This window comes from Salvelinus alpinus, chromosome 28 (assembly GCF_045679555.1).
Source record: "Salvelinus alpinus chromosome 28, SLU_Salpinus.1, whole genome shotgun sequence".
Lineage (NCBI taxonomy): Eukaryota > Metazoa > Chordata > Actinopteri > Salmoniformes > Salmonidae > Salvelinus > Salvelinus alpinus.
The window spans coordinates 44622652-44638249 of record NC_092113.1 but is presented as its reverse complement, the minus strand read 5'-3'; the positions used below and the strand labels follow the sequence as shown (position 1 = coordinate 44638249).

The window sequence follows — 15598 nt, the reverse complement described above, 5'->3', positions numbered from 1 at the left end:
AATTGATGGAAACTATGTAAAAATGTACCACTAGCCACTTTAAACAATGCCACTTAATATAATGTTTACATACCCTACATTACCCATCTCATATGTATATACTGTACTCTATATCATCTACTGCATCTTGCCATCTTTATGTAATACATGTACCACTAGCCACTTTAAACTATGCCACTTTATGTTTACATACCCTACAGTACTCATCTCATATGTATATACCGTACTCTATACCATCTACTGCATCTTGCCTATGCCGTTCTGTACCACCACTCATTCATATATCTTTATGTACATATTCTTTATCCCTTTACACTTGTGTGTGTATAAGGTAGTAGTTGTGGAATTGTTAGGTTAGATTACTTGTTGGTTATTACTGCATTGTCGGAACTAGAAGCACAAGCATTTCGCTACACTCGCATTAACATCTGCTAACCATGTGTATGTGACTAATAAAATTTGATTTGATTTGATTTGATTTGATTTGCTAGCAAAAGTAGCTAATTGGACATAAGTAATGGACATTATCGAACAAAACAACAATTTATTGTGGAACTAGGATTCCTGGCAGTGCATTCTGATGAAGATAATCAAAGGTAAGGAAATATTCATGATGTAGTTTCGTATTTCTGTTGATGTGTGCTTTTTACGTAAAGTTTTTTTTTCGGTTGCATTAAGTACAAGTGTATCTTTAATTCTGTGTAAAACATGTATCTTTCATCAAAGTTTATGATGAGTATTTCTGTTATTTGACGTGGCTCTCTGCAATTACTCCGGATATTTTGGAGGCATTTCTGAACATGGCGCCAATGTAAACCGAGATTTGTGGATATAAATATGCACATTATCGAACAAAACATAAATGTATTGTGTAAAATCATGTCCTATGAGTGTCATCTGATGAAGATCATCAAAGGTTAGTGATTCATTTTATCTCTATTTCTGCGTTTTGTGACTGCTATCTTTTGCTGGGAAAATGGCTGTGTTTTTCTGTGTCTATGTATTGAGCTAACATAATTGTTTGGTGTGCTTTCCCCGTAAATCCTTTTTGAAATCAGGATTTTTGATTTTTATAGTAATATATTTGAATTTGGCGTCCTACATTTTTTCTGGATTTTTCCCAGAGAAGTTAACAAGAAGTTAAGCTTTATTTTGATGTATTACACTTGTGATTTAACGAAAGTTAAATATTTATAATTCTGTAGTTTGAATTTCGCTCTTTGCAATTTCATCGGATGTTGTCGAGGTGTCCCGCTAGCGGCATGCCTTTCCCAAAGATTAATGAGGGCAAACTTAAATCCGGTTTACCTCATTTCTACCAGCATGTTAAATGTGCAACCAAAGGGAAAACAACTCTAGACCACCTTTACTCCACACACAGAGACGCGTACAAATCTCTCCCTCGTCCTCCATTTGTCAAATCTGACCATCATTCTATCCTCCTGATTCCTGCTTACAAGCAAAAACTAAAGCAGGAAGCACCAGTGACTTGGTCAATAAAAAAGTGGTCAGATGAAGCAGATGCTAAACTACAGGACTGTTTTGCTAGCACAGACTGGAATATGTTCCGGGATTCTTCCAATGGCATCGAGGAATACACCACATCAGTCACTGGCTTCATCAATAAGTACATTGATGATTTCATCCCCACGGTGACTGTACGTAGATACCCCAACCAGAAGCTATGGATTACAGGCAACATCCGCACTGAGCTAAAGGGCAGAGTTGCCGCTTTCAAGGAGCGGGACTCTAACCCGGAAGCTTATAAGAAATCCTGCTATGCCCTCCGACAAATCATCAAACAGGCAAAATGTCAATACTGGACTAAGATTGAATCATACTACACCGGCTCCGACGCTCGTCGGATGTGGCAGGGCTTGCAAACTATTACAGACTACAAAGGGAAGCACAGCCGCGAGCTGCCCAGTGACAAGAGCCTACCAGATGAGCTAAATTACTTCTATGCTCGCTTCGAGGCAAGTAACACTGAAACATGCATGAGAACATCAGCTATTCTGGACGACTGTGTGATCACGCTCTCCGCAGACGATGTGAGTAAGATCTTTAACCTCTTGGCAAACGGATGCCTTTAACGGGATCATTTTCGTAAACAACCGCTGAATTGCAGAGCGCCAAATTCAAAGAAAATACTAAAAAATATGTATTTTCATGAAATCACAAGTGAAATATACCAAAACACAGCTTAGCTTGTTGTTAATCCACATATCGTGTCAGATTTTGAAAATATGCTTTACAGCGAAAGCAATCCAAGCGTTTGTGAGTTTATCGATCACTAGACAAAACATTACGAACAGCTAGCAGCAATGTAGATTGGTCACGAAAGTCAGAAAAGCAATCAAATGAATCGCTTACCTTTGATGATCTTCGGATGTTTGCACTCACGAGACTCCCAGTTACACAATAAATGTTCCTTTTGTTTGATAAATATTAATTTTATATCCAAAAACCTCCATTTGGTTGGTGCGTTATGTTCAGAAATCAACAGGCTCGTCAACAGACAAATTCCAAATAGTATCCGTAAAGTTCGTAGAAACATGTCAAACGTTTTTTATAATCAATCCTCAGGTTGTTTTTAACATAAATAATCGATAATATTTCAACCGGACGGTAAACTATTCAATACAATAGATAAAGAAAATGTCGAGCTACAACTTTCGCGCGCATGAACTAATCGAAGGACTTACAGCTATCCACTGACGCGTTTTGATAAATCTCTCTAATTTTTCATAATAAAAGCTTGAAACTATGTTCACCACCTGTGGAAGCCATTGGGAAAGGAATCTGGTTGATATCCCTTTAAATGGAGGATAGGCAGGCAATGGAACAGGGGTTTTCAAAATAAGAGGGACTTCCGGGTTGGTTTTCTTCAGGTTTTTGCCTGCAAAATCAGTTCTGTTATACTCACAGACAATATTTTGACAGTTTTGGAAACTTTAGAGTGTTTTCTATCCTAATCTGTCAATTATATGCATATTCTAGCATCTGGACCTGAGAAATAGTCCATTTACCTTGGGAACGTTATTTTTCCAAACATAAAAATTCTGCCCCCTAGCTGAAAGAAGATAACTAACTTGCCTAGTTAAATAAAGGTTACACCAAGAGCATAACATTTCTGCACACTAATTTTCTAATTCTTGTCTAACCAATACCCAAACAGAGATTAAGTGAAAATAAAAATCTCATTGATTTATCAAGACCAGTCCCCATGCTTGCCTCAGAGCAGCGCGAAACGGTGCTAAAATAGTTGTAGGCTTTTGCTTCTAACTTCAATTTGCTCTTTAAATAAATAACACTGACACCATTTTTAACAGCACATTACTCAACACTAGTGAGACTCATTTCAACTATGGTAGGCCTACAGCATATCGAGAGAAAAAAAATTCAATGACGTGAGGATTGGAGAACTCTAAATTAATATCTAAGTGGCATTTTCTGTTAGATATTCTCAGCCCTAAGGGGCTTTTATATAATTTTAAATTAATTAATAATAACAATAATAATCGCTTTGCTGAAAAAGTAACGATATTTTGGAGATTTCGTTTTCATTTAACATCGACCAGCCTCAGAATTCTCACTTCCTGTTTGGATTTGTTCTCAGGTTTTTGCCTGCCATATGAGTTCTGTTATACTCACAGACATCATTCAAACAGTTTTAGAAACTTCCGAGTGTTCCAATAGTAATAATAATATGCATATATTAGCATCTGGGACAGAGTATGAGGCAGTTCACTATGGGCACGCAATTCATCCAAAAGTGAAAATGCTGCCCCCTATATCAAAGAAGTTAATCCAGCCGCTGTGTCAGATTTCAAAAAGGCTTTACGGCGAAAGCACACCATGCGATTATCTGAGGACAGCGCCCCGCATACAAAACCATGAAAAACATATTTCAACCAGGCAGGTGCGACACGAAAGTCAGAAATAGCGATATAATAAATGCCTTACCTTTGATGATCTTCTTCTGTTGGCACTCCAAAAGGTCCCAGTTACATCACAAATGGTCCTTTTGATCGATAATGTCCTTCTTTATATCCATAAAAACTCAGTTTAGCTGGCGCGCTTCAGTCAATAATCCCCCCAGTTTCCCTCCATCAAAATGCATACCAAACGTTACCAATACACTTTTCCAAACAAGTCAAACAATGTTTATAATCAAACCTTAGGTACCCTAATACGTAAATAAACGATACAATTTAAGACAAAGAATCGTTATTGTCTTTACCGGAGAAAATACCAAGCGCTTGGAAACACTACAGCCAAAATGGGAGCCACCTAGACAAACTACAATTTCAGGCTCATTTTTCCAAAAACCAGCCTGAAACTCTTTCTAAAGACCGTTGACATCTAGTGGAAGCCCTAGGAACTGCAATATAGGAGGATTTCGCCTTATAATAAAAGTGACAGCCATTGAAAACAGTGGTAGGCTGATTTTTTGGGGGGGTTGGGGTGGTTTGTCCTCGAGTTTTCACCTGCCATATCAGTTCTGTTATACTCACAGACATTATTTTAACAGTTTTAGAAACTTTAGAATGTTTTCTATACAAATCTAATTATATGCATATCCTAGCTTCTGGGCCTGAGTAACAGGCAGTTTACTCTGGGCATGCTTTTCATCCGGACGTCAAAATACTGCCCCCTATCCCAAACAAGTTAAAGTCCCCGGCCACTAGGAGCCCCGCCTCTGGATTAGCGTTTTCCTTTTTGCTTAAGGCCTTAATACCATTCATGAATGTGGTCTTAGAGCCAACATCGGTTTGTGGTGGTAAATAGACAGCTACGAAGAATATAGATGAAAACTCTCTTGGTAAACAGTGTGGTCTACTGCTAATCATGAGATACTCTACCTCAGGCGAGCAAAACCTCGAGACTTCCTAAGATTTCGTGCACCAGCTATTGTTTACAAATATACATAGACCGCCACCCCTTGTTTTACCAGAGGCTGCTGTTCTATCCTGCCGAAAAAGCGTAAAATCCGCCAGCTGTATGTTATTCATGTCGTCGTTCTGTTGTTAGGATATAGGTGATCGTAGTTTATCTATTTTATATTCCATTGATTGTACATTGGCTAATCGGACCGATAGTAAAGGGAGATTACACACTCTCCGTCGGATCCTTACAAGGCACCCAGACCTTCGTCCTCGATATCTCCGTCTCTTTCTCCTACGAATGACGGGGATGAAGGCCTTGTCTGGCGTCTGAAGTAAATCCTTCACGTACGACTCGTTGAAGAAAAAGTATTCCTCCAGTACGGGGTGAGTAACCGCTGTCCTGATACCTAGAAGCTCTTTTCGGTCATAAGACACGGTGGCTAAAACACACAATAGCACAATTGGTTAGGGGATCAGAAACGACAACCATCTCCTCTGGCCATCTCCTCCGGCGCCATCTCTGGAGAGACCTGAAAATAGCTGTGCAGCGACGCCCCATCCAACCTGACAGAGCTTAAGAGGATCTGCAGAGAAGAATGGGAGAAACTTCCCAAATACAGGTGTGCCTAGCTTGTAGTGTCATACCCAAGAAGAATTGTGGCTGTAATCACTGCCAAATGTGCTTCAATGAAGTACTGAGTAAAGCATCTGAATACTTATGTAAATGTGTATAAAGTGATGAGAGAGACATGAAACAAACCCCCAGAGAAAGTATATCTGCCTATGTGTGTGTTAGTGAGAAAGAGAGTGCAAAAGAGATTTGTGTGTTGTTGGTGTGTGTTTGGTGAATGTGTTTACCCAGTGACGATCTCCCATGGTGGCAGCTCGATGGTTTCAAACTCTCCATTTGCCGCTTCTCCTTCTGCTACCTCTGTTATCTCCTTCGTTCCACCTGTCTTCTCTCCGCCTCCCTCCTCCTTCCTCACCTCCCCTGGTTGGTGTTGGTATCCTGTCTTCACAACTTGGTATCCTGTCTTCACAACTTGGTATCCTGTCTTCACAACTTGGTATCCTGTCTTCAACACTTTCTCCTTCTCCCGCTCCTCCTCCTGCTCCTCCTGCTCCTTCTCCGGTGGTTTGCTCTCTCCTTTCTTCTCCCTCTTCTTCACTGAAAGCCAGCCTGGGTTGTTGTCAGCCATGACTCTGTGTTTCAGCGTCTGTAATCAAGTGAATTTCAGTTAGAGGGAGACGTGCGCTGTCTGACTTATATAAATATTATTGTGTGTGTGCATTTTGGATGAGACAGTTAGGTGACACCCCCTTTTTCCATGCCTGGCTATTAACAGAAGACTCTAAAGGGGGATGTCAGTAGTGGAATTAATTTACGAATTGTCAGACACACGCACACACAGTGCTATTCTATGTCAGGCTTTTAGGACTGTCAGCAGGCCAGCAACAGGCAAGTTATTAATAACACTACCCGTAGCTGTGTGTGTCTGTGACCAGGGCTCTTTTCCTTCCAGATCTAAAGCCCTTATCACTACATCAAGGTCACACAAACAGACACACATAAACACGTACCCACACAAACACAGAAGGTGTAGAGTGTGCATCTGTGGACAAACAATCAAATCTGTACAGCAATCTGGGGACAGAGTCTGGGGGAGGGGAGGAATGGTGTGTGTGTAGACAATAAAATCTGTACAGCAATCTGGGGACAGAGTCTGGAGGAGGGGAGGAATGGTGTGTGTGTGTAATGGGTTTCTGCACTGCAGATGTAACAACTTGTGGCAAGAGAGAGAGAGAGAGAGGGAGGTGGAGGGGGCAGTTCAATTACAATTTACTCCCTCTCTCTGCCCAGTAATTGATTTCAGAGACAGTTACCAGACTACCCAGAATGCTATGCTTTAGCCTAACTAGAATGTACGGGCAGTCGGGGGGTGAGCTGCTATCTGCTGTTTGTGAAAACATATTCCTAAAACGCATATCACACATCCTATTTAGTAGAAGCTCGTTTGTCTGATGACTCTGATTCAACTGGAATGTAATTACTCCCTATTACCCAGGCTCCTCTCTGCCTCCCCACTGCCAGACACATCTAGAGCCTGAAAAAGAACACACAGACACAAACAAAAAACTAACAAACAAACAAACAAACAAACACAACATCAAACAAAACAGTTAAGGAAAAAAAACACTATAGTCCATGTAGCCTACAGGTTTCAGACCTAAACACTATAGTCCATGTAGCCTACAGGTTTCAGACCTAAACACTATAGTCCATGTAGCCTACAGGTTTCAGACCTAAACACTATAGTCCATGTAGCCTACAGGTTTCAGACCTAAACACTATAGTCCATGTAGCCTACAGGTTTCAGACCTAAACACTATAGTCCATGTAGCCTACAGGTTTCAGACCTAAACACTATAGTCCATGTAGCCTACAGGTTTCAGACCTAAACACTATAGTCCATGTAGACTACAGGGTTCAGACCTAAACACTATAGTCCATGTAGCCTACAGGTTTCAGACCTAAACACTATAGTCCATGTAGCCTACAGGTTTCAGACCTAAACACTATAGTCCATGTAGCCTACAGGTTTCAGACCTAAACACTATAGTCCATGTAGACTACAGGTTTCAGACCTAAACACTATAGTCCATGTAGCCTACAGGTTTCAGACCTAAACACTATAGTCCATGTAGCCTACAGGGTTCAGACCTAAACACTATAGTCCATGTAGCCTACAGGTTTCAGACCTAAACACTATAGTCCATGTAGCCTACAGGTTTCAGACCTAAACACTATAGTCCATGTAGCCTACAGGGTTCAGACCTAAACACTATAGTCCATGTAGCCTACTGGTTTCAGACCTAAACACTATAGTCCATGTAGCCTACAGGTTTCAGACCTAAACACTATAGTCCATGTAGCCTACAGGTTTCAGACCTAAACACTATAGTCCATGTAGCCTACAGGTTTCAGACCTAAACACTATAGTCCACGTAGACTACAGGTTTCAGACCTAAACACTATAGTCCATGTAGCCTACAGGTTTCAGACCTAAACACTATAGTCCATGTAGCCTACAGGTTTCAGACCTAAACACTATAGTCCATGTAGCCTACAGGTTTCAGACCTTAACACTATAGTCCATGTAGCCTACAGGTTTCAGACCTAAACACTATAGTCCATGTAGCCTACAGGTTTCAGACCTAAACACTATAGTCCATGTAGCCTACAGGTTTCAGACCTAAACACTATAGTCCATGTAGCCTACAGGTTTCAGACCTAAACACTATAGTCCATGTAGACTACAGGGTTCAGACCTAAACACTATAGTCCATGTAGCCTACAGGTTTCAGACCTAAACACTATAGTCCATGTAGCCTACAGGTTTCAGACCTAAACACTATAGTCCATGTAGCCTACAGGTTTCAGACCTAAACACTATAGTCCATGCAGACTACAGGTTTCAGACCTAAACACTATAGTCCATGTAGCCTACAGGTTTCAGACCTAAACACTATAGTCCATGTAGCCTACAGGTTTCAGACCTAAACACTATAGTCCATGTAGCCTACAGGTTTCAGACCTAAACACTATAGTCCATGTAGCCTACAGGTTTCAGACCTAAACACTATAGTCCATGTAGCCTACAGGTTTCAGACCTAAACACTATAGTCCATGTAGCCTACAGGGTTCAGACCTAAACACTATAGTCCATGTAGCCTACTGGTTTCAGACCTAAACACTATAGTCCATGTAGCCTACAGGTTTCAGACCTAAACACTATAGTCCATGTAGCCTACAGGTTTCAGACCTAAACACTATAGTCCATGTAGACTACAGGTTTCAGACCTAAACACTATAGTCCATGTAGCCTACAGGGTTCAGACCTAAACACTATAGTCCATGTAGCCTACAGGTTTCAGACCTAAACACTATAGTCCATGTAGCCTACAGGTTTTAGACCTAAACACTATAGTCCACGTAGCCTACAGGTTTCAGACCTAAACACTATAGTCCATGTAGCCTACAGGTTTCAGACCTAAACCCTATAGTCCATGTAGCCTACAGGTTTCAGACCTAAACACTATAGTCCATGTAGCCTACAGGGTTCAGACCTAAACACTATAGTCCATGTAGCCTACAGGTTTCAGACCTAAACACTGTAGTCCATGTAGACTACAGGTTTCAGACCTAAACACTATAGTCCATGTAGCCTACAGGTTTCAGACCTAAACACTATAGTCCATGTAGCCTACAGGTTTCAGACCTAAACACTATAGTCCATGTAGCCTACAGGTTTCAGACCTAAACACTATAGTCCATGTAGCCTACAGGTTTCAGACCTAAACACTATAGTCCATGTAGCCTACAGGTTTCAGACCTAAACACTATAGTCCATGTAGCCTACAGGTTTCAGACCTAAACACTATAGTCCATGTAGCCTACAGGTTTCAGACCTAAACACTATAGTCCATGTAGCCTACAGGGTTCAGACCTAAACACTATAGTCCATGTAGCCTACAGGTTTCAGACCTAAACACTATAGTCCAAGCCTTCTAGAAAGTGTGTGCCCTCAGGCCAGACATTCAACAAGCACAGCACTTACACAAATTACTGATGATTGGCTGAGAGAATTTGCGGCTTTTGACATTATCAATCATAGTCTGCTTCTGGAAAAACATGTGTTATGGCTTTACACCCCCTGCTATATTGTGGATAAAGAGTTACCTGTCTAACAGATCACAGAGGGTGTTTTTTAATGGAAGCCTCTCCAACATAATCCAGGTAGAATCAGGAATTCCCCAGGGCAGCTGCCAAGGCACCTTACTTTTTTCAAACTTTACTAACGACATGCCACTGGCTTTGAGTAAAGCCCGTGTGTCTATGTATGTGGATGACTCAACACTATACACGTCAGTGTCTTTGACTATGCCAGATTGATTGCTATGACATGCTATTCTATAAAATAATTTCTCCGTAATTAATATTACCTGATTGAACTAATCATGTAAATATTAATTAACTAGAGAGGGACACCACGAAATAATATTTATAGAGCTGTTATCTTTCGAATAAACTCTTAAAGATTTAGTAATATTTTACTAAATAGCAGTCACATTAATCGTCATTTTATTCAGTCTCATCTGAAAGTTGTAAGTCCTTTGTTATCTGCAAGAATCCTGGCTAACAAGTTGAATCAGCAATACAAAATTGGGTTTAATTATTTATTTACTAAATACCTAACTAATCACACAGAATCACACATATACAATTAAATCATAACTTGATCACAAATTACGTCATACAGAAAAACGTCCCTAGCGGGCGGAATAGATATGACAGCTTGTTACACAAAGAAAAGGGGCGGGATTTTAGTGAAAGAGCAGGAGACTGGAACAGAGGCGAGCTGTGCTGTCGTAAATACAGTATCTGATGCATTCTAAATTACCGCCCATTTGAAAAAGAAAATGCAATACATATTTACTCTGAGCTGCGCTTCATAGGTTGGTGGTAGATGGACCGTGTCGCCAACCCGAGTCCTCTGTCCTTTGAAGAATGTCTCTGGTTGTCACGGGATACGTTGTAGTAATGTTGTGTGTGGTAGAAGGGGTACTCGGACTGTCCTTCCCAACCTGCGTTTAGCTGTTGCCAACTCAACGGTTAGGAGATATCACTTCTGTAGTGAATACGAGTTCAAAGTTCATACCATTCACAATCAAAGTCCATGCTGATGTTGGCCTAGTTCTGTAGTTATTGTCTGAACTATTCTGACATCGGATCGTCATCCAAAATGTACCCGGAACAGGAAGTTATATTTACATTTACATTTAAGTCATTTAGCAGACGCTCTTATCCAGAGCGACTTACAAATTGGAAAGTTCATACATATTCATCCTGTTGAATATTCTTGTCACTGGCTTTATATAGTGGAGGGAGAGGGGTGTGTCTGAAAAGTTTATAACCCATGCCTCTTCACAGGGGTGGGCCACTGGTTGAGCTGAGGGAAACTTATGAAAGCACAGATCTCTCATTTGGAAGCTAAATCTACATTTAATCTCTTCACAAATAATCTCATATTCAAACATTTCAATTAAACCACAATTCCATGTGAATCCGATACCTCTGACATTTATACTTTCCACAGTAGAGTTTATGTCATTCTATCATTGATGAGAATGTGTCAGAGGGCAACCGAACTGACATAATATACCTTAAGTACCACCGCATATGTTCAGTTGGTCGGATTACCAGAATATAGTTCATTTCCCCCAACTTCTGATGTTACCCAGAATCTCTATGTTAACCCATGGGTTTCCTTATGTCACATCAGTTATAGTGGGGAGAGAGAAAAAGGGGGAAAGAGGTATTTATGACTGTCGTAAACCTACCCCCAACCCAACGTCATGACACATGTCAGCTACTAAAGCGACTGAAATGACTGCAACACTTAACAAAGAGCAGCAGTTAGTTTCAGAATGGGTGGCAAAAAATAAGTTTGTCTTAAATATTTCAAAGACTAAAAGCATTGTGTTTGGGACAAATCATTCACTAAACCCTAAAATTCAACTGAATCTTGTAATGAATAATGTGGAAATTGAGCAAGTTGAGATGACTAAACTGCTTGGAGTAACCCTGGATTGTAAACTGTCATGGTCAAAACATATTGATGCAGTAGTAGCTAAGATGGGGAGAAATCTGTCTATAATAAAGCACTGCTCTGCCTTCTTAACAGCACTGTCAACAAGGCAGGTCCTACAGGCTCTAGTTTATACCTTCTTAACAGCACTATCAACAAGGCAGGTCCTACAGGCCTTAGTTTTGTGGCACCTGGACTACTGTTCAGTCGTGTGGTCAGGTGCCACAAAGAGGGACTTGGGGAAATCACAATTGGCTCAGAACAGGGCAGCACGTCTGGCCCTTAAAAGTACACGGAGAGCTAACATAAATAATATACATGTCAATCTCTCAGGGCTCAAAGAGGAAGAGAGATTGACTTAATCACTACTTGTTTTTGTAAGAAGTGTTGACAAGCTGAATGCACAGAGGTGTCTGTCTAAACTACTGGCACACAGCTCAGACACCCATGACTACCCCTCAAGACATGCCACCAGAGGTCTCTTCACAATCCCCATGTCCAGAACAGACTATGGGAGGTGCACAGTACTACATAGAGCCATGACTACATGGAACTCTAATCCACATCAAGTAACTGATGCAGCAGTAGAATCAGATTTATAAAACAGATAAAAATACACCTTATGGAACAGCGGGCACACAAGAGCTAGCACACGCACTCTCCACACGTACTGTCACGCCCTGACCATAGAGAGCTGTTTATTCTCTGTTGGTTGGGGCGTGATAGTGACTAGGGTGGGTCATCTAGGTGTTTAATGGTTTATGTTGGCCTGGTATTGTTTCCAATCAGAGAGAGCTGTTTATCGTTGTCTCTGATTGGGGATCATATTTAGGCAGCCATTTCCCTTTTGTGTTTCGTGGGATCTTGTCTACAGATAGTTGTGCACACCAGTAGCTTTACGTTTCGTTTTGTTCGGTGTTCATTTAAATAAAAGGAAAATGTACGCCTACCACGCTGCACCTAGGTCCAATCCTTACGACGATCGTACAGTACATTGTAATATTGTGGTATTATACATGTTGTATTGTAGATATGTAGTGGTGGTATTGAACATGTTGTATTGTAGTGGTGGTATTATACATGTTGTATTGTAGATATGTAGTGGTGGTATTATACATGTTGTATTGTAGATATGTAGTGGTGGTATTATACATGTTGTATTTGTAGTGGTGGTATTATACATGTTGTATTGTATGTAGTGGTGGTATTATACATGTTGTATTGTAGTGGTGGTATTATACATGTTGTATTGTAGTGGTGGTATTATACATGTTGTATTGTAGTGCTGGTATTATACATGTTGTATTGTAGTGGTGGTATTATACATGTTGTATTGTAGTGGTGGTATTATACATGTTGTATTGTAGTGGTGGTATTATACATGTTGTATTGTAGTGGTGGTATTATACATGTTGTATTGTAGTGGTGGTATTATACATGTTGTATTGTAGTGGTGGTATTATACATGTTGTATTGTAGTGGTGGTATTATACATGTTGTATTGTAGTGGTGGTATTATACATGTTGTATTGTAGTGGTGGTATTAAACATGTTGTATTGTAGTGGTGGTATTATACATGTTGTATTGTAGTGGTGGTATTAAACATGTTGTATTGTAGTGGTGGTATTATACATGTTGTATTGTAGTGGTGGTATTATACATGTTGTATTGTAGTGGTGGTATTAAACATGTTGTATTGTAGTGGTGGTATTATACATGTTGTATTGTAGATATGTAGTGGTGGTATTATACATGTTGTATTGTAGTGGTGGTATTATACATGTTGTATTGTAGTGGTGGTATTATACATGTTGTATTGTAGATATGTCGTGGTGGTATTAAACATGTTGTATTGTAGTGGTGGTATTATACATGTTGTATTGTAGTGGTGGTATTATACATGTTGTATTGTAGTGGTGGTATTGTACATGTTGTATTGTAGTGGTGGTATTATACATGTTGTATTGTAGTGGTGGTATTGTACATGTTGTATTGTAGATATGTAGTGGTGGTATTATACATGTTGTATTGTAGTGGTGGTATTGTACATGTTGTATTGTAGATATGTAGTGGTGGTATTATACATGTTGTATTGTAGTGCTGGTATTATACATGTTGTATTGTAGTGGTGGTATTATACATGTTGTATTGTAGATATGTATTGGTGGTATTATACATGTTGTATTGTAGTGGTGGTATTATACATGTTGTATTGTAGATATGTAGTGGTGGTATTATACATGTTGTATTGTAGTGGTGGTATTATACATGTTATATTGTAGTGGTGGTATTATACATGTTGTATTGTAGTGGTGGTATTATACATGTTGTATTGTAGTGGTGGTATTAAACATGTTGTATTGTAGTGGTGGTATTATACATGTTGTATTGTAGTGGTGGTATTATACATGTTGTATTGTAGTGGTGGTATTATACATGTTGTATTGTAGTGGTGGTATTATACATGTTGTATTGTAGTGCTGGTATTATACATGTTGTATTGTAGTGGTGGTATTATACATGTTGTATTGTAGTGGTGGTATTAAACATGTTGTATTGTAGATATGTAGTGGTGGTATTATACATATTGTATTGTAGTGGTGGTATTATACATGTTGTATTGTAGATATGTAGTGGTGGTATTATACCTGTTGTATTGTAGTGGTGGTATTATACATGTTGTATTGTAGTGGTGGTATTATACATGTTGTATTGTAGTGGTGGTATTAAACATGTTGTATTGTAGTGGTGGTATTATACATGTTGTATTGTAGTGGTGGTATTATACATGTTGTATTGTAGTGGTGGTATTATACATGTTGTATTGTAGTGGTGGTATTATACATGTTGTATTGTAGTGGTGGTATTATACATGTTGTATTGTAGTGGTGGTATTATACATGTTGTATTGTAGTGGTGGTATTAAACATGTTGTATTGTAGATATGTAGTGGTGGTATTATACATGTTGTATTGTAGATATGTAGTGGTGGTATTATACATGTTGTATTGTAGTGGTGGTATTATACATGTTGTATTGTAGTGGTGGTATTATACATGTTGTATTGTAGTGGTGGTATTAAACATGTTGTATTGTAGATATGTAGTGGTGGTATTATACATGTTGTATTGTAGTGGTGGTATTATACATGTTGTATTGTAGTGGTGGTATTGAACATGTTGTATTGTAGTGGTGGTATTATACATGTTGTATTGTAGTGGTGGTATTATACATGTTGTATTGTAGTGGTGGTATTATACATGTTGTATTGTAGTGCTGGTATTATACATGTTGTATTGTAGTGGTGGTATTATACATGTTGTATTGTAGATATGTATTGGTGGTATTATACATGTTGTATTGTAGTGGTGGTATTATACATGTTGTATTGTAGATATGTAGTGGTGGTATTATACATGTTGTATTGTAGATATGTAGTGGTGGTGTTATACATGTTGTATTGTAGTGGTGGTATTAAACATGTTGTATTGTAGTGGTGGTATTATACATGTTGTATTGTAGATATGTAGTGGTGGTATTATACATGTTGTATTGTAGTGGTGGTATTATACATGTTGTATTGTAGTGGTGGTATTATACATGTTGTATTGTAGTGGTGGTATTATACATGTTGTATTGTAGTGGTGGTATTAAACATGTTGTATTGTAGATATGTAGTGGTGGTATTATACATATTGTATTGTAGTGGTGGTATTATACATGTTGTATTGTAGATATGTAGTGGTGGTATTATACATGTTGTATTGTAGTGGTGGTATTATACATGTTGTATTGTAGTGGTGGTATTATACATGTTGTATTGTAGTGGTGGTATTAAACATGTTGTATTGTAGATATGTAGTGGTGGTATTATACATGTTGTATTGTAGTGGTGGTATTATACATGTTGTATTGTAGTGGTGGTATTGAACATGTTGTATTGTAGTGGTGGTATTATACATGTTGTATTGTAGTGGTGGTATTATACATGTTGTATTGTAGTGGTGGTATTATACATGTTGTATTGTAGTGGTGGTATTATACATGTTGTATTGTAG

At 39.1% G+C, this 15598-nt stretch overlaps 2 protein-coding genes across 2 annotated transcripts in view; both read right to left on the bottom strand.

Annotated features, from left to right (window-relative positions):
* LOC139557918 (probable C->U-editing enzyme APOBEC-2) overlaps window positions 1-6218 on the bottom strand; it is a 19645-nt gene extending 13427 nt beyond the window's left edge. The window contains exon 1 of the mRNA XM_071373261.1: window positions 5748-6218. Coding sequence (XP_071229362.1) covers window positions 5748-6088 — 341 coding nt within the window. The 5' untranslated portion in view covers window positions 6089-6218. The remainder of the gene's footprint in view (window positions 1-5747) is intronic.
* LOC139557921 (zinc finger BED domain-containing protein 4) overlaps window positions 1-15598 on the bottom strand; it is a 385803-nt gene that overhangs the window by 324241 nt on the left and 45964 nt on the right. The window lies entirely within an intron of this gene.